Genomic DNA, 25,905 nt, shown 5'->3' with positions numbered 1-25,905 from the left:
AAAAGGCCCTTCACAGTTGGGTTCAAACCCCAGCTCTACCACCACTATGCTGCAGGAACTGCCCCCACCCCTCTTCATGTCATTTATAAAGCACCCCAGTTATAGGATTACAAGCCCATCCTCAATGGGGTAGGTCACACGTTCACTGAAGTAACCTCATCAAAAGGTCCTACGTACAGTGGGTCCACACACACACACACACACACACACACGCACACACACACACAGGAGTGGCTCAGTTTCAGAACATGTTCTTCTGGGGGTATACACAGCTTCAAACAAGTGATCTGGAGCCAGAGCTCGACTCATCGAGTGGTGGTTCCACAATGCCCCCCACCACGAGACTTGACCACATCAGGCATCAAGGACTCCACCCCCACCCCCCCAGAAATCACAAGAGATTCAGTCTGGCTCGTCTAGAACCCTCATCCCTTATCCATGAGACAGGTCTCCTGGAGCTCACCTTTGCCCAGTGGGCAGCTCTGGCCCCCTTTTCCTTCTCGGCCACAGGGCCCCACATTTCCCACGTGGAAGAGTCACTTATCCCTCAGCACCTGAAGGCAGGCTCCCTGCCTCTCCTCCAAGGCCAGAGAACACAGCAGCTGGTTGATGTCATAGAGGAGAATTGGCCTTGCCAAACTGATTTACCAAGCAGGTCCCCAGTCCCACTCTTTGGGACCTCAGGGACCTCCTTTGCTGCCCCCAAGAGGGAAGATCCTGGCCCCAGGAGAAATGGAAGCCTCAGGATCCAGCCCACCCCAGCAAGAACCAGTTCTTCTCTAGGAATCCCTTGCTCCAGCCTCACCTTTTCCCCCACAAGGTCCTTGGTATCCCACCTCCTTTCCTTAGCTCATGCTGTTCCCGTCTCCAGGCAGGGAACACATCCCTGAGCATATCCAGAAAGCATTCTCAAACCGTAAGTAAGGGTTTTGTTTTCTAAAACATCATCCCCCCCACCTTGTCGAAGAGGGATCTGGGTCTCTCCTGCACACCACCTGGGTTGTGAGATCCCAACAGCAGGCCCAACTCTGACTCATCTTGGGCCCTTCCATGCCTCCCTCACAGGCCCAAAGACCTGGCCTCAGTCAGCTTCACAGCCACTTGCAGGCACATCCTGATGTGGGGTCTGCCTGAAAGTCTTGGAATTTTATGCTGTCCAGTCACTGGGGGTGGAGAAGCTTAGGGAGTTCAAGGCACAACTCCCCCATCATGCAGATGAGGAAACTGAAGTTCAGAGAGAGAGGTCAAGGCCTGGTCCCGGGTAAAATCCATCACTCCTTCTGCCTCCTGACTCCCTTGATCTGAGCTTTCTCTGCAAGGTCCTGGCAGGGTGGAGGGGGAAGCCAGGGCAATTCAGGGATCTGGCACTGCCAATTTGGTAAAATATTCATTCCCCAGCTCTTGCAATCAAGCAAAATATTACCTTTGGCCCCTGCGCTGCTTTGGCCTCTCCCTGCTCTGCCAGTCCAGGATGCAATCTGGAAGGATCTGGACCTGGGGTCTTCCTGTTACAGCCACTGGCCCTGGAATGGCCTGACACAAGCCAGTCCAACCCTCCTCATTTTACAGATGGGCAGTTTGAGGCCCAGGTCTCCCCAGTGCCCACAAGATACTTTCATCCTGCTTACCTGGCATTCAAGGCCTGTCTTAGTTTCCCAGCTACTAAAACAAATACCATACAATGGGTTGGCTTAAACAGTGGGAATTATTGGCTCGTTGTTTTCAGTCTAGGAGCAAAATCAAGGCCTAAGCAAGGCAACACTTTTTCCCCAAAGACTGTGGAGTTCTGGGGCTGACTGCTGGTTAACCTTGACTCCTTGGCTTTTCGGAAGGTGATGTCCTCTCCTTTCTCTTCCAGGTTCCCTTAACTTCCAGCTTCTGCTCATCCCATGACTTTGTCTTTATACAGCCCCCAGTAATCAGATTAAGACCAATCTCAATTCAGTTGGCCACACTTTAACTAAAAATAACATCTTCAAAGGCTATTTACAATGGGTTCAAACCCACAGGAATATATTAAGACCATGTTTTTTTGTTTTGTTTTTTTTTACCTGGGGTACAGAATTCAACCTACTGCAGGGCCCTTCAAGTGAGAATTCCCCCATCTCTACTTCCTGCTCCATCCACAGCTGCTTACTCCTTTTCCCAATCCCAGTCTTTGCTTACACTATTCCCCTGCCAAAAATGCCCTTCCATGCCTTTCCCCCTCTTCTCTGTGGGGTGAGTTTCTTTGCATGCTTCAAGGATCAGTCCCCATGCCACCACCTCTGAGAAGTCTTCCAGGATTCCCCCACCCTAGAGGCAGCAAGGTGGAGGGAAAGGGCTTCCACATCTGGCAGAATTCTTCTCGAGTTTGAATCCCATCACCAGTCCAGGCATCAACTCCCTGAACCTCAGCACCTTCCTCTATATGAAGTAAAACCTATCTTGCAATAGTGCAAGCCCCTTGCCTAACATGTAACAAGTGCGCAACAAATGCCAGGGCTTCCCTCCCAGTTTGTTTACTCTTTCCTGAGCTTTGGCTGAAAGTTTCCCCAGCACCGGGCAGCCCTTTGATCTCTACCACCACCACCCGCCCCTGCAAGGAGGAAGGGAAAGAAACGCGCAGATAGACCTGGAAAAGGACACAGACCATAAAGGAGTGGCGGCGGGATGAGACCCACGCGCATATGGGTAGGGCCACAGGAGTACGCAGGCACGTTTGCAGGGGTTAAGTCCGCGCACGCAGGAACTCACCTGTGCGACTCCGCCCAGCCTGGGGCGGGGCCAGCAGAAACAGGCTACTGATTCGAGCTGACAGCCGCCACTCAGGCAGGCCCTGGGAATCCGAGGGGGGCCAGGTGTGCCCTGCCGGAAAGGGCGGTCCCCAGGGGCCCGCGAGGTTTGAAAGGGACCGAGCTGCCCTTGGAGAGCGCTGACCCTCCTTCTAGAGAATAAGGTGGCACCTAGGCCACATGGAGACGGGCCTGGCTGCATCTTGCCCAGGGGAAGGGGGCCTTTAGAACTACACCCTCCAAACCGGGCTCTGTCTTGCTCCTCCCAGCAGGTGTGACCTTGACAAGTTGCTTCCCTTCCTTGCACCTTGGTTTTCCCATGTATAAAATGGGACCACCTCTTACAGATATGGGGGTGAAATGCGATGACTCGGGGAAAAGCGTCTCAGAGGTGAGACTGGTCCTCTCTCTAGATGGGGAGGTCACAGGAGGCCTGTGCAGCGAGGCTGAGGGTCTCTCCTAGACTAACAGACTGAAACGACCTCTCCACAGCCCCAGATCACGGTGGTTAGAAGAAAAAATTCTGGATTCGGAAGGCACCGAATCTGAATTGCAACTCCATTACGCATCCCCTATTGTTGGCTGTTTGTAAAATGAGACAATCGGCCATCCTGGTCTCATACAGATGTTATGGGACTCTATGCCTAAAACACAGCGAGTGCAAAACTATACACGAGTTGATATTTTTAATATTGTTTTCATTTGATGGTCAGGTCTGCAGACCTCATCTTCCCAGGCTCCACCCCATCTGGTCTCAGTGGAGACCCGTGGGCGGTCCTAGAGCCTTGAGAACTGGAAATAGAGCTTTCCCCAGTGGGACGGAGCTCTTGGGTCCCCTGGCCGACTCCTTTTGTGGCGATAGATGGGTAATCTGTGCCTCAATTTCCCCCACCTATTGAACGAGAGTATGGATTCCGAATTCCCTATTTAGGACTCCAGGGGTCCAACCCGAAAAGCTTGGGAGAAGAGTGCAAAAATCTGTTGGCTGGGAAAGGCGTGCTGCGTGCTTGATCCCGCTCTATCTGAGAAGGTCCTGAGCACTCCGGCCCGGGAACAAGGTGCTTTGGGTCACTCGGTCGCCGCTTTGAGGGGATCCTGGCCCAGGCATCCGGAAAGCGGCTTCTTGACTGCGGAGCCCAAGCGCGGACGCGGGAAAGGCGGAGTCGAGGGAGGGGACGCCGTCTCCCGAACAAAGAGGAGGGCGGAGAGGGCCCGTCCCGAACGGGTCCGGACGTTCAGGACGACCTCCGGCCGTTTACCCCGGCACAGGGAACCCTCCCGGGCTCGGGCTCGGGCCCGCAGCCCGCGTGCCCCTGCCGGCTCCCACCTGACCCGCGCAGGCCCCGGGCGGCAGCGACGGGGGGACTGCGGTTCTCCACACCCCTGGCCCGCGGAGGCGGGGCCTCCCCTCGGGGCGTAGCCGACAAATTGAATTTCCCCAATGGGGTGCGAGGGGTGGGATGGGCCCTCCCGAGGATTGGCTGGTACGGCGGGGCGGGGCGGAGCCGGCTGAGGTGCTGGAGCGGCTGGACGGGTGGCGTTCACACAGTCCCAGAGACGGTTGCCGAGCGGGTCTGGGGTTCCCCGGGAGCGGCGCCTCCCGCCTGTCCGTCCCTCATCCACCTGTCAGGTCCCGAGCGAGGTAACCCGAGCCCGCACCGGACGGGAGGGCCGGCCTGAGAGGTGAGTGTGTGGGCCTCGGGTTACCTCGCTTGGGTCTGGGGGGGGGTGGGGCTGGAACCCGGATATCTGGACAGGGGTTCTGGGACTCCCCATATCTCTGGGATAACTGTAGGCCCTAGAATAAAGTTCTAAGACCTTGGCGGAGGACATCCATGGACCTCTAAAAGTGCCCATGACCCCCAGGGGCGCTTCTCTGTGGGGCACATGCTCCGAGGAAGCTCCCACAGACCCTGCCAGGGAACTCTCAACCCCCAGGGATCCCAGACTGTGAGACGGGAAGACCTGGAACTGGAGGGGGCATCTCCCAATGTCCCAGGAGACTCATTAGGGACTTCCACTGCCTAGAAGATGTGCCCTACAGCCACTGGTGATAACTGCTGAGCCACCCTCTGAGCAGGGTTACCCCAAACGATGTGGATAGTTTAGAGGCAAGGACCCCAACAGATTGGGGGGGCAGGGAGTTGACACCCTCCTGACCCCACAAGGATAGGAGGAGAGAGCAGTGACGTGAATAGATAGAGTCCAACAAACCCCAGCTGTACGGATCAGAATCACCTGCACCCTGCCCCCCCAGATCCATTCACCAGATGGGGTGACTCGTCAAGTAACTGGGGGTGACTGAGGGATGAGTCAGCAGGAATAGGGAGAGCAATCCTGGGAATTTCAGTTACCAAATTCCAGAAAGACATTAGGGCTGCAGGAGGAAGGAGAGAACTGGACTGAGGTGCTGAGGCCAGGATGTAGGGGTCCACTTTGATGGGCAGTGATGGGGCAAGAGGGGATATCTTGAGTCCCAGGGGCCACTTTGGAAGGAGGCTCCAGGAGCTATGGTTTCAATTAAATCCCTCCCTCCCCTCTGGGGAACACCTGAGTCTCTGGATTCCTCCTTCTCCATGTGACAAATCCCTGTGACAAAACTGGAGCTCTCGGTTTGCCTACCTGAAGTCCCAGAGGTTGGACAGGTCATCCTCAACAAGTCCTTCCAGCTGCAGAACTGAATTCTAAGTGTGTAGACTGGTGGGAGGAGCTGGGTGCTTGGACCCCTGGCTTCCTAGGAGTCAGGACAGTTGACTTGGCGGGGGCAGGAGTGAGGGGTGTGCACAGAGGGCTGTCTCCAAGATTTGGAAGACAGCTCCGATGGCTTAAGCCACGTGGGGTCATGGGAATGGCAGTGGCAGCAGGAACTGGGGCTCAGGCCATAGACAGAAGTTGAGCTTTGGGGGTGAGTGGGGGTTGGGTACATCCTGGGGATTGGACGTGGGGTGGGAAGTAGGCAGGAAACTATGGAGACTGGAGGGCACCCCCTGGTGGTAAACACAGTTTGGGTGGGCCTTGCTGGGCCCCAGCTTCTCAGTCCAGGTTCCTGCTCTCTGTGTTTGATGCTTAGACAGGATTAGGGCCTGACCCAGGCCGCACAGCAGGCTGGCGGCAGAGGTGGCAGGACTGGAACCAGAGATCTCTACCCTTGGTTTGGTGAGTTTTCCAGCAAACCACCCTAGAGCAAAGGGGAACTCCAAGCCAGGAGCCACATCACAAATAGCAAGAATGGAATAGCAATGAATGCTCCTAGGTCAGAGAGGGAAACTGAGTACAGAGCCCATGTGCCTGTGGTTTCTAGAGACCCTGGCAGGCCTAACCCACATCCGTCCCCTGCAGAATCCCTTAAGCTGGCGTTGGGTGCCACAGGCACTGAGAATCTTGCCCAGAGGGGACGGACAGAGGTAGGAGCCAGCGAGATGGCAGATGACACCTTGGCTGGGCTGGATGAGGGCGCCCTGAGGAAGCTGGTAAGTGGCTCCACCATCCCCCAGGCCTGAGAGGTGGGGCTTGTCCTGGCTACCTCTTAACTGGCAGGAAGTGACCGGGGGAATGGGGGGGCGGGTTAAGAGCTAGACCGGTTCTGTGTGGCTGATATGGAGGCCCCTGTGGTATGTATCTGTCCATGCCAGGGGCTGAGGCTCGGCCCCTCCCGGCACCCCGCTACATACCACCTGTTTAAACAGTAACTGCTTGGGGATCAGGCCCTGTGCGGCCACAGGTGTGGGGAAGCTGGTTTGCCTCCAGTGAGCAACAGCCTGGGCAGTACCCACCCCTGGAGGCTGGCCCAGTGATAACAGTAGCAGTGATTCACAATGCCTGGGCCAGGAGGACACACAGCTCAGAGAGGTGAAATCGCCTGTCCATGGGTGCTCAGCAAGGAAGTGGCTGGACCAGGATCCAAACCCCAGAGCTGGTATTCCTTTGGAGTACAGTCTTAGGACAGGCCAAGGAAGAAGGCAGTGAGAAGGGCAGGCTGTGGTGGAACAAGATAAGCTAGGCCTGTGCCCATAGCAGAAAGGGCAGCTCACAGGCTCAGAGCCTGAGGGGACCATGGGTGGCCAAGAGCCCTGGGAAAGTCAAGGCTGGAAGGGCCCATAAGAGAGAGGTAGACCTTTGGGGGCTGTTATGAGCTCTGTGAGTTTCCACAATGACCTTCGGGTTCTTTACCTATAAAAACATCCTGGTGTTGGCATGGGATGGAATGAGGCATGGACCCAAGTCCTGTGGTGGCAGAATGAAGCCCTATTCCCCACCCCCCCGCCCCCATGCCCTTTCCTCTGCTTCTTCTCAGTGGGTGGACCTGGAGCAGCAGGAATGGAAGTAGAGGAAGCTCATAGGGGGATGGGGCAGTAGATGTGGCACCATGCCAGCCTGGACTGTTAGCAGTGGCTGGGAAGCCCAGGAGCCCCCTTGGGTGGATGCTCTCCTAAGGCTGGGGCCTTGGCCTGGACATGGTCAGTGTCCCATGTACCCCCCCCCCCCAAGCACAGAGGTAGTGGGCAGCCCCAATCTGCAGGGCAGAGATTGTGCCTACCTGCAAGGCCGGCTGCCCCACCCCCAACCCCTGACCCTTGCCCAGGGGGGAAATTAAAGATTTACTTTCTCTAGGAGAAGGCAGGTGACCCACCCTCCACCCAGGACTACCATTCTCCTGGAGGTGGGGGCTGGAAGCAGCCAGCCTAGGCAAGCCACTCCAACCAGGGGACTCTGGGGCTGACGAGGCCCGCATGCAGCCTGGAAGGGGTGGGGTGGGGTTTCCAAAAGTTCCCACCATCTCAGCTCCACCCATCCTCAGGAAGTTGGAGTCCTAATGCGGATAGTAGAGGTTGGAAAGAGAGAAAAGCCAGGCCTGTCCAGAGAAGCCCTAAGAGTCCTGCCCGCCCCCCACCCCCGCCACCATTGCCACCCACCCACCACGTCTGCTCATCCCCCTGTCGCGAGTCCACGCTGAAGGGCTCAGGGTTCTCCAGCCCCTCAACCCTTACCCCTCTGCCTGGTTGGGGCGCTAGAAGAGAGTTCCAGAGAAGCCAGAGAGGGTCTCCCCAACGTGGTTGCGGCTTGTCTGAAGTCTGCCCACCCCATCCCACCTCCCTGGGAAAGTGCAGACGAGGGACCCCACCCCACGCCACCCACGGTCTTCCCCACCCCGCCCGGTACGCCAGGCCAGGCCCCAGCTGGCCTCGTGGCAGGGACCGGGCTTGTCCTGTCCGGAGCCGGGCTCCTCCCTGATGGGCCGGGCCTTATAAGGGAAAGCTGGGCCCGCAACGCCTGGAGGATTGGGGGACTCGGTCGTCCGCTTGGGGCGTCGGCTCCTGCACATTCCTGAAGGCGGAGCGGGGGTGGGCGCCGCGCGCCCCTTCTCCTAGGTCCTGGGTTCGAGTTCGGGCCCCGACCATCACTAGCTGGACGATCTGGGGAAGCTGCTCAGTTTCCCAGACCCGGTTCCCTCTCTAGACCGAGGCGCTACTGCACGCGGCTAAGCTGGGCGCTCGAGCCTCTGCACCCTCCCCCGCCCGCACCCAGCGCGGGCCTTGCACGGGAGACGTGTGGGCGGGCCCCTGCGCCTTCAGCGCCCCCTGGCGAGCCCTCGCTGCATTTGCTGGCGTGTCCCGGGTCGGGTTGAGCCAACGCCTTGTAGAGTCCCTCCCCCGCCCCGCTCCGCCCCCGTCCCGCCATGTGTTGGTGGAAACTGAGGCCCAGAGAGGCGCCAGGGTCTGCCCGACAGGCCCCAGCAACGAGGACAGAAAGTACCCGGAGACACGGCCCCCCCACCCCCCCAGGAGGAGGAAGCGCCCTCTTTCCTCCCGGGAGCATTTCACTGACAGTTTCGGAAACCGCCCCGTCGTCCCCTTCCCCTTCCCCCCCCCCCCCCGCCCCCCCTGGACAATGGCGCTTTGTATTTCCTCCGCCCCACCCCCAACTCCCTCCACCCACTGCGGTGGGGCCGGAGAGGGCGGGGAAAGCGAGGGGCACACAGCAGCAACACCGCGGGTGGACCTTTGCCCCCAGACCCCCGGGGAAGGTTCACGTGGGAAGGTGAGCCCGGGAATGAAGTTGTGCGCCCTCCAGCCCTGCTCCACCTAGAGGTGATAGGTTGAAGGCTCCAAGGCTCTCACATCATGCTTGTCTCGGGGCAGGGGCTCCATCTCTGGAGTTGGGGTGTAGGGAAAGGAGACTCAGGGAACAAAGAGCTGGTCTTTGCACTTCTGGGCCTCAGTTTACCCTCTGCTTGTGGTGCTTCCTGGCCATGTGACCGTGGGTGAATGAGCCACAGTTTCACTTCCCCTCCCTGAATCTCAGTTTCCTTACCTGCCAAGTGGAAGTAATAAACAGCCCCTTCCTAGGGATTCTGTGAGGTTAGGACATGTGTGGGGACCAGAGAGCAGGAGGTCGTGCTCTCCTTAAACACAGTATGTCAGGTGTTTATTAAATGTTGCTGATGTCTCTGGGTATCTGTCCTTCCCTGTTGCCCTCTCCTCTCTCTCCATCCTCCCGACTGGCAGGAGTCAGAGAGGTGACGTTTACTGCATTCCCAGCTATGCCAGGAACCCCTTGTTACTGCCCCTGCCCCCACCCACTGCCCTGAGGTGGAGGCCATTGTCCCATATAAGGAATGAGACAACAAAGCACAGGGATTAAGGAACCAGCCCCTGACCACCCAGCCAGGACTGGACCAGAGCTGGAGCCAGCACATGGGTTCTGGTCCTACCACCAAGCAGGCCTCCTGACCTAAGTCTCGGTAATCATGAGCCCGAAGAGGCCCTGTGGCGGGGGTGGGGGGTGGGGGGAGCCTCTGTCCCCCAAGACTCTCCTTCTCTTCAGACTGGGACAAGTTGGCTCATGGCTGGGTGGAACCAACCCATGCTCCCTGCTGAAACATTTTCCCCTCTCTCCCCTCCTACTGAGCAGGAAAGAATGATCCGGATGGGGGCGGGAGTGTGGGCAGCACTGGGAAGGGAGGGGATAAGAGGGTTCCTGGGCCCTGGCCACTGAAGGATTATGGGGTAAGGGCAGTGGAAATGGCCCTGCTCCCATCTGGCTGTCACACACATTTCACATTTGGGAGGCTTGCCTGCCACTGTCTTCCTGGGGGGGCCCCCGACACATTCTTCTCTCCCTTGAGCCACAGAGGGTGGGCAATGGCTCTGCCAGCGTGGGGTGTGAAAGAAGCAAGGCCATCTTGGCTCAGGAAGGTGTCCTTCCCCAGACCTGGTTGGACCGGCTACCCCCGATTGTCTGGGGACAGAGGGGCTAAGAGGCTGGTAGGAACACATGACAATCATGGACACCCTCACAAAGGCCTGCGTGGTCCTCTAATACCAGCTGTCCTTATCTGCACCCCCCTTCGATGGTGGCTAGGGTAGGGCCCATGAAAGGAAAAAAAGTAGTCCCAGCCAGCACAGGAGCCAGGAGTCCCAAGCTCCCCAAGTCCTCAGCAAGTCCTTGCCCCTGCCTCAGTTTCCCTGTCTTCCCACTGTAAATCACCAGCCTGCCACTCCCCAGGGGGGCTGTGGTGCCTTGGGACTAGCCTATGGACTGTGAGGGGTTGGAGGCGCAGGCGGGAGAGCCTGGCTTGGGCTGACCACTCACAGTAGGTGGCCTGTGAACCACAGTGGGTTGTCCCGGAATGCCTGGCGCAGTGAGTTCCCACCCACCCCCTGCCAGACCCTGAGTGGGTGGGAAGGCAAAAGAAGGGCATGGGGCAGAGGGAGTAGAGACAGGCTGCTCATTGTGTCCCAGGCAAAGTCATGGGCAACCGGTGCCAGCCCTCCGCCCCGGCAGCCACAACGACCAGCCCCTCTTCCCTGCCTGCCCCGCAGCTGGAGGTCACGGCGGATCTGGCGGAGCGGCGACGCATCCGCTCGGCCATCCGGGAGCTGCAGCGGCAGGAGCTGGAGCGTGAGGAGGAGGCCCTGGCATCCAAGCGTTTCCGGGCTGAGCGGCTGGACAACAAGGAGAACTGGCTGCAGTGAGTGTCTGGGGCTAGGACATGCAGGAGGGAGGGGATGTGTGCACCAAGGGCTCAGCTCCTGTGTGCGGGCACGCCTAAGTGCACATGTGTCTGCTGTCCATGGGTGTACACATGGCAGTGCAACCACACACTTGGAATACATGGGGATATGTGTGGCATGGACAGGGTGCCCCTCGGCATCCTGGCCATACCATGTGGAAGCGTGTCGGAGCGTGTGGTATGAGTGCTGGCCGGCAGCCAGAGGGTGTGCACGGCTCCATACTCCTCTGCCAAAGGTCCCCACCTCCAAGCCCCCAATCTCCATGCCTAGCCATGGTCATTCTATCCCTGCAGTTCTCAGCAGCGGGAGGCCGAACAGCGGGCTGCCCTGGCGCGGCTGGCAGGGCAGCTGGAGTCCATGAGCGATGTGGAGGAGTTGACTGCACTGGTGAGGCCCAGGCCAGAGCAGGGGATGGAGGCTGGGGGGAGCAGGGCAGGCGAAGACCCTGAAGTTCACGGCCCAGCACCCGTGGCCTACATCTCGCCCACAGCTGCGAGCTGCCGGGGAATATGAGGAACGCAAGCTGATCCGAGCCGCCATCCGCCGTGTACGGGCCCAGGAGATTGAAGGTATTACGCCCTGTCGCAGACCCTACCCACTGCCCATGACCCATGGCCTCACCTGGCCACTTGCCTGACAATTGCCCCTTCCCTTCCAGCTGCCACCTTGGCCGGGAGGCTGTACAGTGGCCGTTCCAATGGTGCCTCAAGAGAGGACAGCAAGGGGAGGGCAAAACACAGGCTGGACCAACGGGAGGTAAGGGGCACGGGCAGGGTGCCTCAGTGTCCCATGCCCACATGCCAGCAGCACAGAGATCCTGTGTGTCTTTGCCAGACTGGTATTTGACTGTGTTTGGGGGATGCTCGGCTCTCTCAGGCCTTTGCCTTCTCTCCCAGGCGACCTCTGGCCATACATCCCCTACACACAGACACATTGTCTCTACCCAGGCCATCCCCCTCAAAGCCGGTTTGCGTATACACTGCTCCTGAATTCCTGCCCTTTTCCCATAACTTGTGACATCTTCGCCTAGCTGGGAGGCCTGGCCAGCCTCCCTGCTGACCTCCCCACTCCATCCTACTCCTCACCCCCACCTAGACAGCCAGCCTCCATCGAGCTGCAGAAGGATCTTCCTAAAATGCAAGTCTCCCCTGCTTAAACCTCAAGATGGCTAGGCTGCCCCTCACCCTCCAAAGCCAGCCCATATCCTTACCTTGGCTTACCAGGGTCTGCAAATCAGGCCCCAGCTGTCACAGCACGGCTCTGTTCTGCAGACAGGGTGGGTGAGAGGTCAGACCTTGTGGGTGGGAGGGGGTCAGCACAAGCCTAGAGTGGCCCCGCCATTCCTTAAGTGGCCAGCAGGGGCCACTGGGTCCCCATTGCTGGCAGGACCCCAACCCCAACCCCTGATTAACCAGGCTGAAACCAGGGGTCAGGGGCCTCCACTCCAGGGATCTATCAAAGCTGAGACTCTCTGGGCGGTATCCTGCCATCTCCAACCCCTGGCAACTAGGATCTGGTCCTCTCTGAGGCATTCTTGGCAAGGCAGTGCTAAGAGGTTGGGAAGCAGAGATCAGAGACCGCCCATAGCATGCCTCTGCCTGTGCCTGTGCTTCCCATAGGAAGCCAGGCCCAGCTCCTCTGCTTTGCATGCCATGCTCTGGGCACCTGCTAACATGGCCCTTAGCAATCAGGGATAGCACTTGAGACCTCGGGAGCCTGAGTCCCAGTCTTTGGGTGTCCTGCAGGTGCTAGAGCGAGAGGAACAGAAGCAGAAGGCAGAGTCCTCAGAGCCAACCCCAACCCCTGAGACCACCACCAGCCAGGACATGACAAGAGTGACACTCCTGCTGCAGGCCCCACTTGGGGACACATCCAGCCCGTCCACCTTGCCCAACGAGTCACCCACCACTGCCTCCCCGGAACCTCCACTGGAGCCTGCCAAGGCCCAGTGCCCTGCAGCTGAAGGTCCAGACAGCCCTGAGCCCCCCAGCCCACCCAGAGCTGCCAGCCCTAAGCCCCAGGAGCCACCATCCCCCACCAGCACTGAGAAGCCAGTGGTCAAGGTAAATTTGAACAGAGAGGCAGGGATGCCAGGCAGGTGAGCTCCCTGGTCCAGGAGCCAATCTCTCCCCCATGTCATGTCTCCTTTGCAGCATCTGCCTGGTCCCACAGAGCCCACTACCACCCCGGGCCCCACCCGAGTCCCCTCCGACACAAAGAGAACAGGTGAGGGTCCCATCAGGGGTAGCCACAGGCACTGCCTTCCCCTCCTCCAGCTTCCATTTCCTGGCCTCCTGCCTGGAGGATGGGCTCCTATGCCTGGACAGCTCCATCTTGCTCAGGTCCTGACACTCCCCACCCTGCCCCTGAGGTGTCCCCGCCCCCGACCAGGCCCTCCCCCACCCCCTACCCATGGTCAGAGGCCTCCCTGCAGCCTTGAAAGGCAACGGGCCTCCGGCACATTCTTTTCCCCAATAAGGGAGTGCACCCATCTCCCTGCAGGAGCTGTGGGCAGTGCTGACCACGGGGGTGTCCCCCATTCCCATCAGCAGGAAGGATCTGGGCATTCTTCCTCCCGTCCAAGCCTAGCCCCGGCCTCAGGGAGTGTCCGAGTCACCCTGGGGGCTGTGGGAGGGAAAGGAGGTACTTTTGTAGGAGAGCTGCAGATGGGTAGGGAAGCCGGGAGCTATGGGAGGTGCAGAAGGAGAGGGGGAGGCAGGAAAGGGATTGGGAGGCTGAGGAGGTGGGGAGGGGACACGAAATGTGGACCTCTCCCCACCCAGCCGCTCTCTTTTATCTTCCCCATGTGGCCGCGACCCCTTCCCTATCCTGCCAGACCTGGGCGGACCCCGTCCCTGCCAACACTCCCTGTCTGTGCTGAGTCCCCGCCAGCCCACCCAGAACCGAGGTACTGCCCATTCCCTCCATCCCCAGTCTTTGGAAAGTCCCTGGTCCACCTCCCCCCCCCCAGAAAAAAAAAAAACTGACAGCTCTCCTGTCCCTTCTAGAGCCCACCCCCTCTGCCAGTGGACCTTCCCCGTTCCAGCGGGCTGGCTCCGTGCGAGACCGCGTCCGCAAGTTCACGTCCGAATCTCCTACGGCTGCGGGTCTCCGGGACGGCCTACCCCAGACGCCTTCAAAGCTCCGAGGCCCCTCCCTGATCAGCACCACCCCTGCCTCCTCCTCCAGCAGCTCCTCCTCAAGGGGCCCCAGTGACACCTCCTCCCGGCTCAGCAAGGAGCAGCCAGGAACCATCCAGCCCCTGGCCCAGCCGCGGAGCTGCCCCCGGGAGGAGGGCCCTGGGAGGCGGGGCTTGGTTGCCAGGCCCCTTGAAAACGGAGCAGGGGGACCCGTGGCCCGCTCAGAGGAACCCAGTGCCCTGCTGCCTGTGGCCACTGGCACTGCAGAGCCAGGGGGCAGCATGAAGACCACATTCACCATTGAAATCAAGGATGGCCGCAGCCAAGCCTCCACAGGCCGGGTGCTACTGCCCACCGGCAACCAGAGGGCAGGTAGGCCTCTCCCGCTGCAGGGACGGGCACCTGCAGCCACCCAACTCTGCACCTAGGACAGGTGCTGCAGCTCAGGGTGTCTCCAAGGGCACGCTGAGAGCGAGGGGCGCCACCAACTTTGGCTGGCACTGCCCTCACCCCATCTGATTCTGACAGCTGCCCTTCTCTCCCCACCCCACCCCCCAGAGCTGACTTTGGGGCTGCGGGCACCCCCCACCATCTTCAGCACTGGCAGTGGGGGCACAGGCACCGTCACTCACATCAGCAGCCCTGGGAACCTGGCCCGACTGGGCAGCGTCACTCATGTCACCAGCTTCAGCCATGCCCCTCCTGGCAGCCGGGGAGGCTACAGCATTAAGGTGAGACTACCCACCCCCCACCTCCCCATCATGCCACCAGCCTCGGCATCCATCAGCCTCACATAGATTGCTCCGGGGTGTAGGGCTGGCAGGGTTCCTCTGCTCCATGCCTCTCCCCTACCCTGCACAGACAAGGCTTGTGGCCTACCGTCCACAGCCAGTTGATGGCAGAGCTAAAGCCAGACCCCAGCATACCAACTTCTTGGCATGTCAGAAGCTCACTGTACATAAGAACTGATCTTGGATCCTTAGTCCACAATTGGTTGGTTCTTTCCTACTGGACAGATGGGAAAACCGAGGCTTAGGGAGTGCAGGAGGGTCTTATCCCCCTGTCCCCATGGCAGCCCCTGTTCACCTGTTCCTAACCCACCGAGGTTCAGAGCTGCTCACCTGCTCATCCGGCACCAGCCAGGCCCATCAGGACATGGAGATTAGAGATTAGATTAGCATCTGCATCAGTATCCGTGCGGGGGCTGGGCAGAGGCATCAATGGGGGGCAGGCAGGCAGGGGGATCAGGTGAGACAGCAGCCTCGCAGGTGCCACGGGAACCAAATACACCACACCTTTCCATTATTCATTCTTGAGCTTGGGATCGGCCGCCTGGGAGCTCAGCCTGGGAAGGAAGGCATCCACCCAGCAGGCCACCCGGCTGCCCAGGTAATGTGTACTGTAGGCTGCGCCAGAAACTGAACGGGACTTAAGCAGAGGTGGGATGGCCAGAGTCAGCTTAGGGCCTTTTTGGGGGGTAACTGGAGGAGAGTGAGGGAAAGAGGGTGACCTTCTTTCCCAGGAAGAATGCAGGACCCAACTCTGTTCTGCTGAGGGAGTGGGGAGGAGTCCACCGAGGCCTTTAGGCTGGGTGGGAGGTCCCTGAGTGAGCTCTGGGTGGCATACCACCAACTCACCTGTTTCCCCACCTGGAATCGATGGGGAGCTGATGACATGCCTGTAGTGCTCTTGATCAAAGTCTGTGATCGGATCTGAGCACTGTGGGCGGGCCAGGGGACATTTGTCTGAGGGATGCACGTTACAGCATATTGCTCGATCCACCTCCCTCTGCTTTTGTTTCCCCCAAGTGTCCAATGCTTTGTAAAGCAGCCTGGTGTGAGGGCAATGGAGTCTGGGCTGTGGAGTCTGGAGGTGTGGGTCCTCACAACACATGGTGGCCCCGTCAGGCCCCTTCCCTGCTCCCTGTCTCAGTCCCCTCCACCCCCCACCCTGTGAGCATGGGGTCCTGGCCTTGGTAATCCTTCACAACCCATGCAGCCTTGCAGTGCCCCAAGTCCGTGATCTCTACAGGGCCAAGCCTGGCGTCCACCCACTTTGGCAGGCCACCCCTCCCCTCCGGCCCCCTCCACAGGGAGCCCAGAATAGGTTTCTATTTGGGCCACAGCCCCAGCTGGCGGGTGGCAGGCTGAGAGGCCGGCAGGGGCGGAGCAGGCCCTGCTGCCCTTGCCTCGCCCTCCGGCCAGCTGCAAAGGCTCCGACACTGCCAGCCAGAAGCAACAGCCCCTGCCACTGTCTCCACCATCACCTCCACGCAAAGCCCGCCAGCACCATGCCGGGGGTACCGGCGCCCGGGCTCGAGCTGGCCACAGCTCTTGAGGAGCGGTTGGGACAGGCATTGCAAGAACTGAGGGCAGTGGCCGAGGCAGGCCAGGCAGCAGTGACCCAGGCGGCCGAGGCAGCTGCCGCAGCCGTGGAACCTGTGGCCCGGGCAGCCGAGGAGCTGCGGGCAGAGACAGCGGCACTGGGCCGGCGGCTGGATGCACTGGGGCGGCAGGTGGAGGTGCTGAGCCTGCGGCTGGGGGTACCCCTCGAGCAGGAGCTAGAGCCCAGTGAGCTGCTCCTGGCGGCTGCTGACCCCGAGGCCCTCTTCCGGGCGGCCGAGGGTGCTGGGACCCCCGTGGCCCACCCGCCTGCCTTCAGCACCCGTCGCCGCTCCTCCATTGGCCCTTCCCACAGCAGCAGTCTCGTAAGTCCCTCCGGGCTGGGGTGGGGGAGAACTAGTGTTGAGCCAGGCTCTGCCCCGAGTGAGTGACCTTAGATGTGCCGTCACCTTCTCTAAGCCTCAGTTTACTTGTCTGTACAGGGGACTAGGGCACTTGTGCATCAAGATGGGTAAGAGGGTGCCAAGCTTATGCCCTGGGGCAGGCTGCCCTGGCAGCCCCTGGCCGTGGCCCAGCCCCCAGCCTCACACCCGTTCCAGCCAGGCCGAGCCTCCCCAAAACAGCTGCCACCAAGGCTCTCCTTACTTGCACAGGGGGGCGAAGAGGCCCTGCCGGAAGGGGAGGGATTGGGACAGTTAGGCTGGGGGCTTGTCTGCAAGGGGCTAAGGAGATGCCCTGAACGGAGTTGGGGGAAGAGGGTAAGGTGAGATTGGGGCTGGAGGCCCCTTCGAAGGTGGTTCCTGGTGGAGGCAGGGGCTGGGGGGGTGGAGGGTGGGGGAAGTGCCAAGGGAAGGAGGGACAGGCAGGACTTCAGAGAGGAATTGGCTCCAGGGCAGCCCCTGCCAGACACCTGGTCAGGAGCCTGTGGGCCCTGGTCCAGCCCCCTTGGGGCGGAGGGGCATGTGCTGCCTGGGCACTGGCCCAGGAGGACCCAGGCCTTGGGAACTGGCAGAGCAGAGCAGATCCTGCCTGGGAGGGGACTGGGAGTGAAGCTGCAGAAAGATTAGGGTCATGGATTAGGCCACCTTCAGCTCAGACCACAGGCTGCCTTGGAGGTGCAGAGCCTATGGCTCTGTCCAAGAGACGGTGATGAATTATTTAGTTACCCTAAGCCTCAGCTTTCCCTTCTGTTAAATAGGAACAGTAAAATCCCTAGTGCTTATACAATGCCTACTACTAAATTACTGCCATTATTAAGAGTATTAATATTATTTGGGGTATATGAGAAGCCCCCATGACAAGGCTTGCCTTCTTCCTGAGCCTGATACTGGCATGGCCAACCCTGGGTGGGCAGGCTGGCAGGCTAGTGGTTATTTCCAAGGCTGTACCAGCAGGCCCAGGGCCTGGTCCCCGATCCACTGGGGGCATTGTTGAGTCTACACTCACCCCTACTTAAAGACCATGCCCACCCCACCCCACCCCCAACTCTGCAGATGGAGCCCGAGCCAGCAGAACCCCCCTCTGCAGCAACAGAAGCAGCCAATGGTGGCGAGCAGGCCCGGGTGGACAAAGCACCAGAGGGGCGAAGCCCACTGAGTGCCAAGGAGCTGATGGCCATCGAAGATGAAAGCGTCCTGGACAAGATGGTAGGGCTAGATCTGGGTGCTGGCACTTGGCAGGGGGCAGGGACAAGCAGGTCCCAGGTGGGCAATGACAGGGGCTCTCTCTTCAGCTGGACCAGACCACAGATTTTGAGGAGCGAAAGCTCATCCGGACTGTGCTACGTGAACTCCGACAAAGGAAGAGAGGTAGAGAACCAGCTGCTCTACCTTAGATTCAGCTGCTCTGTTCCCCAGTTACCCTCCCCACTTGAGTCCATTCATGGCTACTCCAGCTCAGCAACCCTTCCCAGCTTCTTGTCTGGACCCAGTTGTTCCTTTACTCAGCTTTTTTCTTGCTGGATCCAGATACTCCCTCCCTGTACCTAGCTACTCCTTACCCTAGATCCAGGTGCTCCCTTTCTTTGTTACTTCTCTCCTGGGTCCACTGATGGCTTCCCCAGTTACTACTCCCAACCAGTTTTTCTACTCCATCTTGGATCCAGTTACTCCTTCTCTCTCCTACTTATCTCTCCTTCAATTCCATTGCTTTTCCAAATACTCTCAACTACTTTTTCCCTGCATCCAGATACTCTTTCTTCCAGCTGCTCTTCTCCCATGAAGTCCTTTGATGGCCACCTTAGCCTTGTCCCTACCCAGCTTCCCCTTCCCTAGAACAGCTACTTCTCCCAGATTTTCTTCCTCTCTGGACCTAGCTATTCTTTCCCTCAGATTCTAGATTCATTTGCTTCTGCAAATACTCTCAATTACTCCCTCTCTGAGTCCAGCTGCTTCCTCCAGCATCCACTATGGTTACACCAGCCTCTATCCTGATGATTATTCTTTAGGCCCAGTTATTCCCTTCCTTAGCTTTTCTTTCTCAACTACTCTCTCCCTAGATCCAGTTGTTTCTTGGATACCTTCAATTTTTCCCTCCCTGGATCTAGATATTCCTTCTCCCAGCTGCTCAGCCCTTACCCAGATTCTCCTTCCAAGACCTCAGCTACTCCCTCCCTGTATCTAGATAATCCTCTCTGACTCAGCTACTCATTTCCATAGACACTCCCTTTTTAGATCCAAATACTCCCCGTTTGAATTCAGTTACTCCATATCCCCTTGTTTCTCCCTGAGTGCATCATCACCCTCCCATTCCCTGCCAATTTATGGGTGGGGTGCTCCCTTAGCTGCTCCTGGAAGGGCTTTTACCCCCTGTGGCATTTGTGTTTCTAATAAGCTGCCCTCCACCCCATCTTGTGCGCCCACGTACTTGTGCGTCTGCGCTGTGTGGGCGTTGGGCGGCCCTTCCGGGTATGCATGGGGCATTCCCCACCCAGACCAGCGGGATAAAGAGCGGGAACAGCGGCTACAGGAGGCACGGGCTCGGCCAGGGGACAGCCGCGGCAACACGGCCACTGAGACCACCACGCGGCACAGCCAGAGGGCAGCCAACGGCTCAGCTGTCAGTACTGTCACCAAGACTGAGCGGCTCGTCCACTCCAGTAAGGGGCCAAGCAGGGCTCCGGGGCTCAGGGTGGGCCCACGGCCTCCCTGGTGCCCTCTGTGCCTCTCACACCCCTCCTCTCTCCCCCCCGCCCCCCCCCCCCCCCCAGATAATGGCACACGGACAGCCCGCACCACCACGGTGGAATCAAGCTTCGTGAGGCGCTCGGACAGTAAGGCCATCTGGCGTCACCTGTGCCTGCCTGCCGCATTCTCAGGCTCTTCTTCAAGCTCTCTCTCTCCGTGCCTTTGGCCCTCTGTCTCTCTGTCTGGCCATCACTCTCTTCTCTCAACCTGTGGCTACCACGGTCTCCTCACACACCCCCCACCCCGCTTCCCGATGCCCAGCCCATGCCCTCACCCTGCCCCCTTTCCACAGATGGCAGCGGCAGCACCATGGTACAGACCAAGACCTTCTCTTCCTCCTCTTCCTCCAAGAAGATGGGCAGGTGAGCACGGGCTTGCCCCCCACCTCCAGACCACGGAGGGGTCAGCACTGCACGCCCATTCTACAGAGGCGCTGGGAGGGGTAGAGTCAGAACCCCACTCCTGCTTACCTTGTGATCTCACCCAGCCCACAACTGCCGATGTGGGGGGCAGAGACTCAGGCACATCCATAGCATCAAAGCCTCAGAGGGACCCACCCACCACACTCAGCTGCCTGGAGATAATGCCACGTCCCCGTGTCTGTAAACCACGTCCCAAGTGCATGGAGAACCTTCACACCTCTGCCCAGTGAGAGAGGCATGTGCGCTCGTGCTGCAGAGGATGTGAGAAAGCAGGGCCAGAAACCAAGGCATCTGGGGTCTCTGAGAGGGACCTAATTCAAATCCCACCTCTACCCACCCGATGCCCTCTGGAATCCTAAGCACATTCTGGCCAGGGACCTCCGTTTCTTCATCTTTAATGGAAATGGCAAGAGTTCCTGTCTCCTCTTATGATGTTTAAAATGCACGCAGGAAATGTGCAACAGACATGAGCTTTTGTTATTGCTGTGACAAGGCTGATCGGTGTCATTGTTAGCTGTAGTACTCAGAATCTGAACTCACCTGGAACTTGATGATACGATGAGCCTTCTCAGAGAATTCCCCTGGCTCCCCAGCTTCCTGTGTCTGAGCCTCAGTCTACATCTCTATAAAATGGGCGTGGGGGCTCAACTCCAAGGCTGGCCCTGGAGCTGTGGGGATGGAGTGGTATGTGGGGGGAGCTGAAGGGGGTGTCTGGCATGTGGCACACCCCTCCCCTGAACATCCCCTTTGCCCGCCCCAGCATCTTCGACCGCGAGGACGAGTCCAGTCCACGGCCTGGCAGCCTCGCGGCGCTGGAGAAACGCCAGGCAGAAAAGAAAAAAGAGCTGATGAAGGCGCAGAGCCTGCCCAAGACGTCTGCCTCCCAGGCTCGCAAGGCCATGATCGAGAAGCTAGAGAAGGAGGGTGCCGCGGGGTGAGCACGGCCCTTGGGGCTGGTCAGTGGTGGGTGGGCCCCCACCCTCCCAAGGACTGCAGGGGTGGGTCCTGAGAAGAGATGGGCGGGGCCTTGGAGAGTGTGGTTCTGACTGTGGTGGGCAGGGCCTGGGCAGGAGCTGGGACCCAGGGACCAGAGAGAGGATGGCTCCCTCTGAAGGTCAGGAAGGGGTGTCCTGGGGTCGGTGTGTGCTGGGAAATTGAGGCAGTGCCCCCTGCACTCTTCTAACACCCCCCCACCCCCATCACTGCCTCTGCAGCAGCCCTGGCAGTTCCCGTACAGCCGTTCAGCGCTCTACTAGCTTCGGGGTCCCGAATGCCAGCAGCATCAAGCAGATGTTGCTTGACTGGTGCCGAGCTAAGACGCGGGGCTACGAGGTGAGCCCAGCCAGGCCAAGTTGCCCAGTGGCCTTCCAGACACCTGCCGGGCACCTCCCTCCTGGCAGATTTCCTTCTCCTGCCCCTGCACACTTCACAGCCACCATGTGGCCAGGCAGGAAAGATGGGACAACTCTTCTGCAAAGAGGAAACTGACACGCAAAGGGGACACATGGCATGCCCCAGATACCAGAGTATGGGAATAAGTGGCAGGGCCCACAGCTCCCATCCTTGGTGTCTCTTCAATTCCTCGATGTTCCAGTACAAGGGCTAGGTCAACTCCTACAAGTAAGGGAAGAATGACCGGGGGCATGACTGTGGCCTTAGCTAGGGGGGGCACAGCACCTCTTGGTTGCTCTGTCCCCCTAAGAAGCAGTTCTGGAGTTGACAGAGTTGGAGGAGACTCTTGTTCCAGCTGATCACCTGCTGTGCAGCCTTGGGCAAGCCACAAGGCCTCTCTGAGCCCAGAATACCGAAGCACCAGAGTAAGGGGGGGTATAAGGGAGGTGGCTCCCGGGGGTCATGACCAGCCCTCCCACTGCCCTCAGCATGTGGACATCCAAAACTTCTCCTCGAGCTGGAGCGACGGAATGGCCTTCTGTGCCCTGGTGCACAACTTCTTCCCCGAGGCCTTCGACTACGGGCAGCTTAGCCCACAGAACCGACGCCAGAACTTTGAGGTGGCCTTCTCATCTGCTGAGTAAGTATGGGCCCCAGCCCCGCTGCTGTCAGCCGGGCCGCTCCGAGGCCCCCTGGAGCCAGCCAGCCCCACTGTCAGACAGCAGTTGAGACCCCTTCCCTAAAGAGCCCCCGTCCTTCTCCACCCCACCCGCCCGCTGCTGCGTGTGCCAGGTGCCCGCCGGACCGAAGGAGCCGCAGGCCCGACCTCCAGCCCAGGCCAAGGCCCACCAGGTGGCCCTGTCCATGTCCCCTCCTTCCTCCTCTGGCCCCTTCTCCCTCTCTTTCCCTTCCTCTGTTCCTGCTCTCCTCCTCTGTCATCAGAGCTTCCTGCTCCCACGGGATCCCGGCTGGAGATTCCAAAAGGAGGCTCCTGGCCCGGGCACCGTGCCCGCCCAGCCTATATAGGTGCTGCCGGAGGCTTATATAGGCCATGACAGCCGTCCGCTTTGGAATCGTTGCCCCATCTGCTCACCTCACCCTCGGCACCCTCCTCCATCTGTCTTTCCTCCTCTCCCCTTTTCTTTCTGAATCGCCCTAGATTTCGTCCTCTTCCTCCTCCCCCCACCTCCTCTCACGCCTCCCTCACCCCCACCCCCTTCCCGGGGCACAGCCCTCCTCCTCTCCAACCCGAGCGCCCTTGCCCCCACCCCCACCCCGTGTTACTGCTTGCCCCGAGAGTTCTCTGCATCTGTGACTGATCTTGGCCCCCCCACCCCACCCCTGTCTGCATCGCGCACCATTAGTGATGAGTAGTAGAGCGGCACGTCCACGATGGGAGGGGGCATGCAGGGGCTGGCAGACTGCAGCACTGAGTATGTAACTGAATTCATGTCTCTGTGTGTGTGTGTCTCTGTCCTTCTCCCTTCTCTCTTCTCTGCCTCTTCCCCCGCCTCCCCATCTGGACCTGTCCCCTGCCCCCTCCCTGGCCCCCCTTCCCCTCCCCAGGACCCATGCGGACTGCCCGCAGCTCCTGGACACAGAGGACATGGTGCGGCTGCGAGAGCCTGACTGGAAGTGCGTGTACACGTACATCCAGGAGTTCTACCGCTGTCTGGTCCAGAAGGGGCTGGTAAAAACCAAAAAGTCCTAACCCCTGCTTGGGGCCCCACGGTGAGAAACACTGCCTCGCCCACTTGCCCTGTTGCACCAGAAAATGCTCAGCAGGACACAGAGAGGGGCCCAGGGGCAGGTGGGGGCAGCATACCCTGTCTTCAGTAGCTCAGGACCTAGCAGGCAAGCTCGTTCTCCCCAGTGGGCAGTGCTGAGCCAGGTGAGTGTGACAGGGGAGCCCAGGAGGTTCTGGGAGCCCAGGGGAGACACCTCGTCTGGCCTGTAGGCCCGGGGCAGCTGTCTTGAAAAAGGCACAAACTAAGCTGGGATCAGAACAAGTTCAAGCTAACAGAGCAAGTGGGAATTCTAGGCCAAGGGATCAACCTCTGACAAGGGCTGCGGGAAAAAGAGAGCAAGAGCATGGCACATCCAGGAAACAAAGTTTAGTCTGGTGTAGGGGAAAGGGGCCGCAGTCAGGACTTTGAACCTTCTCCTGAGGACAACAGGAGTGATGAAACACAGGGGCATTGTGGTCAGAGTAGTATTCTGGAACAATCCTTGGATGGGATCTGGATGAGGGGTGGGGTGGGAGATGATGGACTAAATGGCTGGAGCAGCTTAAGAAGTAGAAGCGACAGGCTTCCTGATGGGTCAGGCTTGGGCAGAGAGAGGGGGTGTCAAGGAAGTCTCCCTGGCTTCCAGCTTGGGCCCTGGGGAGCCATACTCCAAGGTGGGGGCTTGGTCAGCACTGGAGCCAGAAACTGGGGTTCCAGACAGCTCAGTGGTACTTTTCCTTGCCCCATTGCTGCTTTCCCACCTATTTTTCTAGAACGAATTAAAAACAGGCCCAGCGGAAGCGGGGGATTGCCCGAGGTAACTGAGTTAGGGACAGAGCTTGGAGCGCACTCAGATGCCCCTTGGCACCTGGAACTATCATGGGAGGCAGCCCACGTACACAGATGTTACTCAGAGGAGCAGTGCAGGTGAGGAGAGGATGAGCTTGGTGCTCTCTCCAGGTCATATATGGACTTAAGAGCTGTACCCAGCAGGCTGGCCTGGAGGGAGAGAGGCCCGGCCCAGCCCTGATCCAGTTGGAAAGTGTGACTCAGCCACGCTGTTGTTCGGGTTGCCTGGTGTTTGGCCTGTCGCTGGGGCAGCCGGAGCCCCGAGCCCTGAGCCGTGAGCCCCAGTGTAAACAATGGCTTTATAAGGTCTCCAGGGAAAGCACTGGGGGCTGGAGGGAGCTCCAGGTTGGGGGAGGGAGGCCAGGATTCCCTGGGAGATAGCCACAGCTGGAAGAAGCCTCTGCAGCGAGAGGCTGCCTTCTCACCACGGAACAGCTCAGGAAACAAGCCCAGTCTGGGGCAGGGATGACCCCAAGGGTCACAAGGACATCAGCAACAATGCTAGGAACCCCTCACTAATCCTAAGTGCTTCCATGATCTCAAATGAGCAGGAAATAACAATACTGTTATAAAGATGGGAAACTGAGTCACAGAATAGGGCAGGGCCTTATCTAGCAAACACAGCTGATCAGGAGTAGAGCCTGGACTGAAACAGAAGCCTTCTGTCTCCCAGGCTTCTTCCGTGAAGGAGTCCAGGTGAGATCAGAACAGGTACCTGCTCTACCATGGTCCTGGGTTTGACCAGGCGGGCACAAGATGGGAGGTGGTCCTGGACCATCAGAAAAAAGAGCAATTCCTGACCTTTTGCCTTTCCTGCCAAAGGAAACACATTCAACTGATTGAGTGCTTACCGTGTACCAGGCATAGAAGATGCAGCAGAGAGCAAGGCAGCCTCTAGGAGGGGAGGGGAAATAAAGCCAACTGGCAAATTCCAGCTTTTTAGAGCTCTGTGGCTGTCCATTGCTTAGCAGCCACAACCCACTTCCCTAGAGTGGGAAGAGGGCTCCAGACAACATCCAGGGTTGGAGGCCAGAATTTCTTTGGGTCTGCCCTGCATTTACTGAGCTGTGAGACTTGAAACAAATGACTGCACTGTCCTGTGACTCAGTTTCTCTATCAGTAAAGTGCAACTAGCACCCTGGAGGATGACCAGAAGGTTGGCCCTGCAGCTAGGGGTGGTATACGTAACCTGGTCCGTACTGGTCGGAACCCTCATCTCCTCCCCTTGCTCTACCCCAGGCAGGTGATAAGGGTTAAAGAGCCAGCCTCAGGCTCACACTCCCTGGCCCTGGCCTCCATCTCATGTAGCAGGGATGTCCCAGGCGCAGAGACACAGCTTCCAAGGCCTCTTGGCAGGAAGGAGCAGGCCAGGCAGCTGGTGGATTAACCTTCAGAGGTCATTGGGGCCCGTGGTCACCCAGAAAGATTTGACCGTGAAGAGACCCCTCCATAGTGCAAGCCCAGCTGAGAGGTGTGTGTGGCTGGATGTGCCACTGAGGCAGGAAGCTGGAGGCCACCCTCCAGGGAGGTCTTAGTCAGAAAAAAATTCTAGACCCGGCCCCCACCCTGAACTCTGTCCTCTTCCCCCGTCTCTGCTTCCACCTGCCTGGCCTCGCTTTCCGGGAGTCCTTTCAGGTTTGAGTGAGTGAGCCTGACGCATCCGGAAGGCTTTCCCCCATTCAATCGGTTAGGAGTCCGGAGTTTATGGAAGACTGGCAGGCTGCGGCCATGAAAATACCTCGGGGTACGGGGGTCGGCGCTGACAACTACCCCCATGCCCCCTCCCCGTGCAGGATGCTGGTGGACTGCGTACCCCTGGTGGAAGTGGAGGACATGATGATCATGGGCAAGAAACCCGACCCCAAGTGCGTCTTCACCTACGTGCAGTCGCTCTACAACCACCTGCGGCGCCACGAGCTGCGCCTGCGCGGCAAGAATGTCTAGGCCTCCCGGCCGGCACCGCTCCCGCCCCGCGCGCCTGCCCACCGCTGCCCTGTCTGTCGCGACACTCCCAACCCATGCACACGCAGCGTTTTGATAAATTATTGGTTTTCAACGG

At 59.1% G+C, this 25,905-nt stretch overlaps 1 protein-coding gene and 1 long non-coding RNA gene across 12 annotated transcripts; one reads left to right on the top strand and one right to left on the bottom strand.

Annotated features, from left to right (window-relative positions):
- Positions 1 to 649: 649 nt before the first annotated feature.
- On the top strand, positions 650 to 25,905 carry SMTN (smoothelin). Of its 10 annotated transcripts, none has more exons than XM_077160523.1 (23): positions 650 to 916; positions 6,114 to 6,244; positions 10,598 to 10,746; positions 11,083 to 11,176; positions 11,280 to 11,358; positions 11,448 to 11,545; positions 12,535 to 12,852; positions 12,943 to 13,015; positions 13,292 to 13,432; positions 13,626 to 13,697; positions 13,798 to 14,301; positions 14,488 to 14,660; positions 15,247 to 15,318; positions 17,765 to 17,917; positions 18,004 to 18,079; positions 19,204 to 19,368; positions 19,480 to 19,542; positions 19,749 to 19,818; positions 20,639 to 20,812; positions 21,093 to 21,210; positions 21,759 to 21,910; positions 22,837 to 23,001; positions 25,640 to 25,761. In XM_077160523.1, exons 1-22 carry the CDS (start codon positions 853 to 855, stop codon positions 22,979 to 22,981), a joined length of 3,084 nt encoding a protein of 1,027 aa, XP_077016638.1. In that variant the 5' UTR covers positions 650 to 852; the 3' UTR covers positions 22,982 to 23,001; positions 25,640 to 25,761. The 10 variants fall into 10 exon arrangements, with proteins under 10 accessions (XP_077016638.1, XP_077016639.1, XP_077016647.1 ...); XM_077160524.1 differs by lacking the exon at positions 25,640 to 25,761 and adding an exon at positions 23,771 to 23,924; XM_077160529.1 differs by lacking the exons at positions 650 to 916; positions 22,837 to 23,001 and adding exons at positions 4,111 to 4,457; positions 5,845 to 5,930 and having other exon boundaries at positions 25,640 to 25,905.
- LOC143683960 (uncharacterized) lies at positions 11,070 to 13,987 on the bottom strand. Of its 2 annotated transcripts, none has more exons than XR_013175760.1 (3): positions 13,822 to 13,987; positions 12,000 to 12,054; positions 11,070 to 11,286 (listed from the first exon to the last, which is right to left on the bottom strand). It is a non-coding gene; the product is annotated as an uncharacterized LOC143683960 (long non-coding RNA). The 2 variants fall into 2 exon arrangements; XR_013175759.1 differs by having other exon boundaries at positions 11,070 to 11,207.

This window comes from Tamandua tetradactyla, chromosome 5, assembly GCF_023851605.1.
Source record: "Tamandua tetradactyla isolate mTamTet1 chromosome 5, mTamTet1.pri, whole genome shotgun sequence".
Taxonomy (NCBI): domain Eukaryota; kingdom Metazoa; phylum Chordata; class Mammalia; order Pilosa; family Myrmecophagidae; genus Tamandua; species Tamandua tetradactyla.
The sequence above is the reverse complement of the archived record's forward strand: the minus strand, read 5'-3'. Positions and strand labels throughout refer to the sequence as shown.

Bases quoted from the DNA above. Each gene is read 5' to 3' on its own strand.
- SMTN (XM_077160522.1), top strand. From the start codon at position 853: ATGCTGTTCCCGTCTCCAGGCAGGGAACACATCCCTGAGCATATCCAG. The intron at 917-6,113 runs GTAAGTAAGGGT...CGTCCCCTGCAG, and splicing joins CCAGAAAGCATTCTCAAACC to AATCCCTTAAGCTGGCGTTG. The intron at 19,543-19,748 runs GTAAGGCCATCT...CCCTTTCCACAG, and splicing joins CTTCGTGAGGCGCTCGGACA to ATGGCAGCGGCAGCACCATG.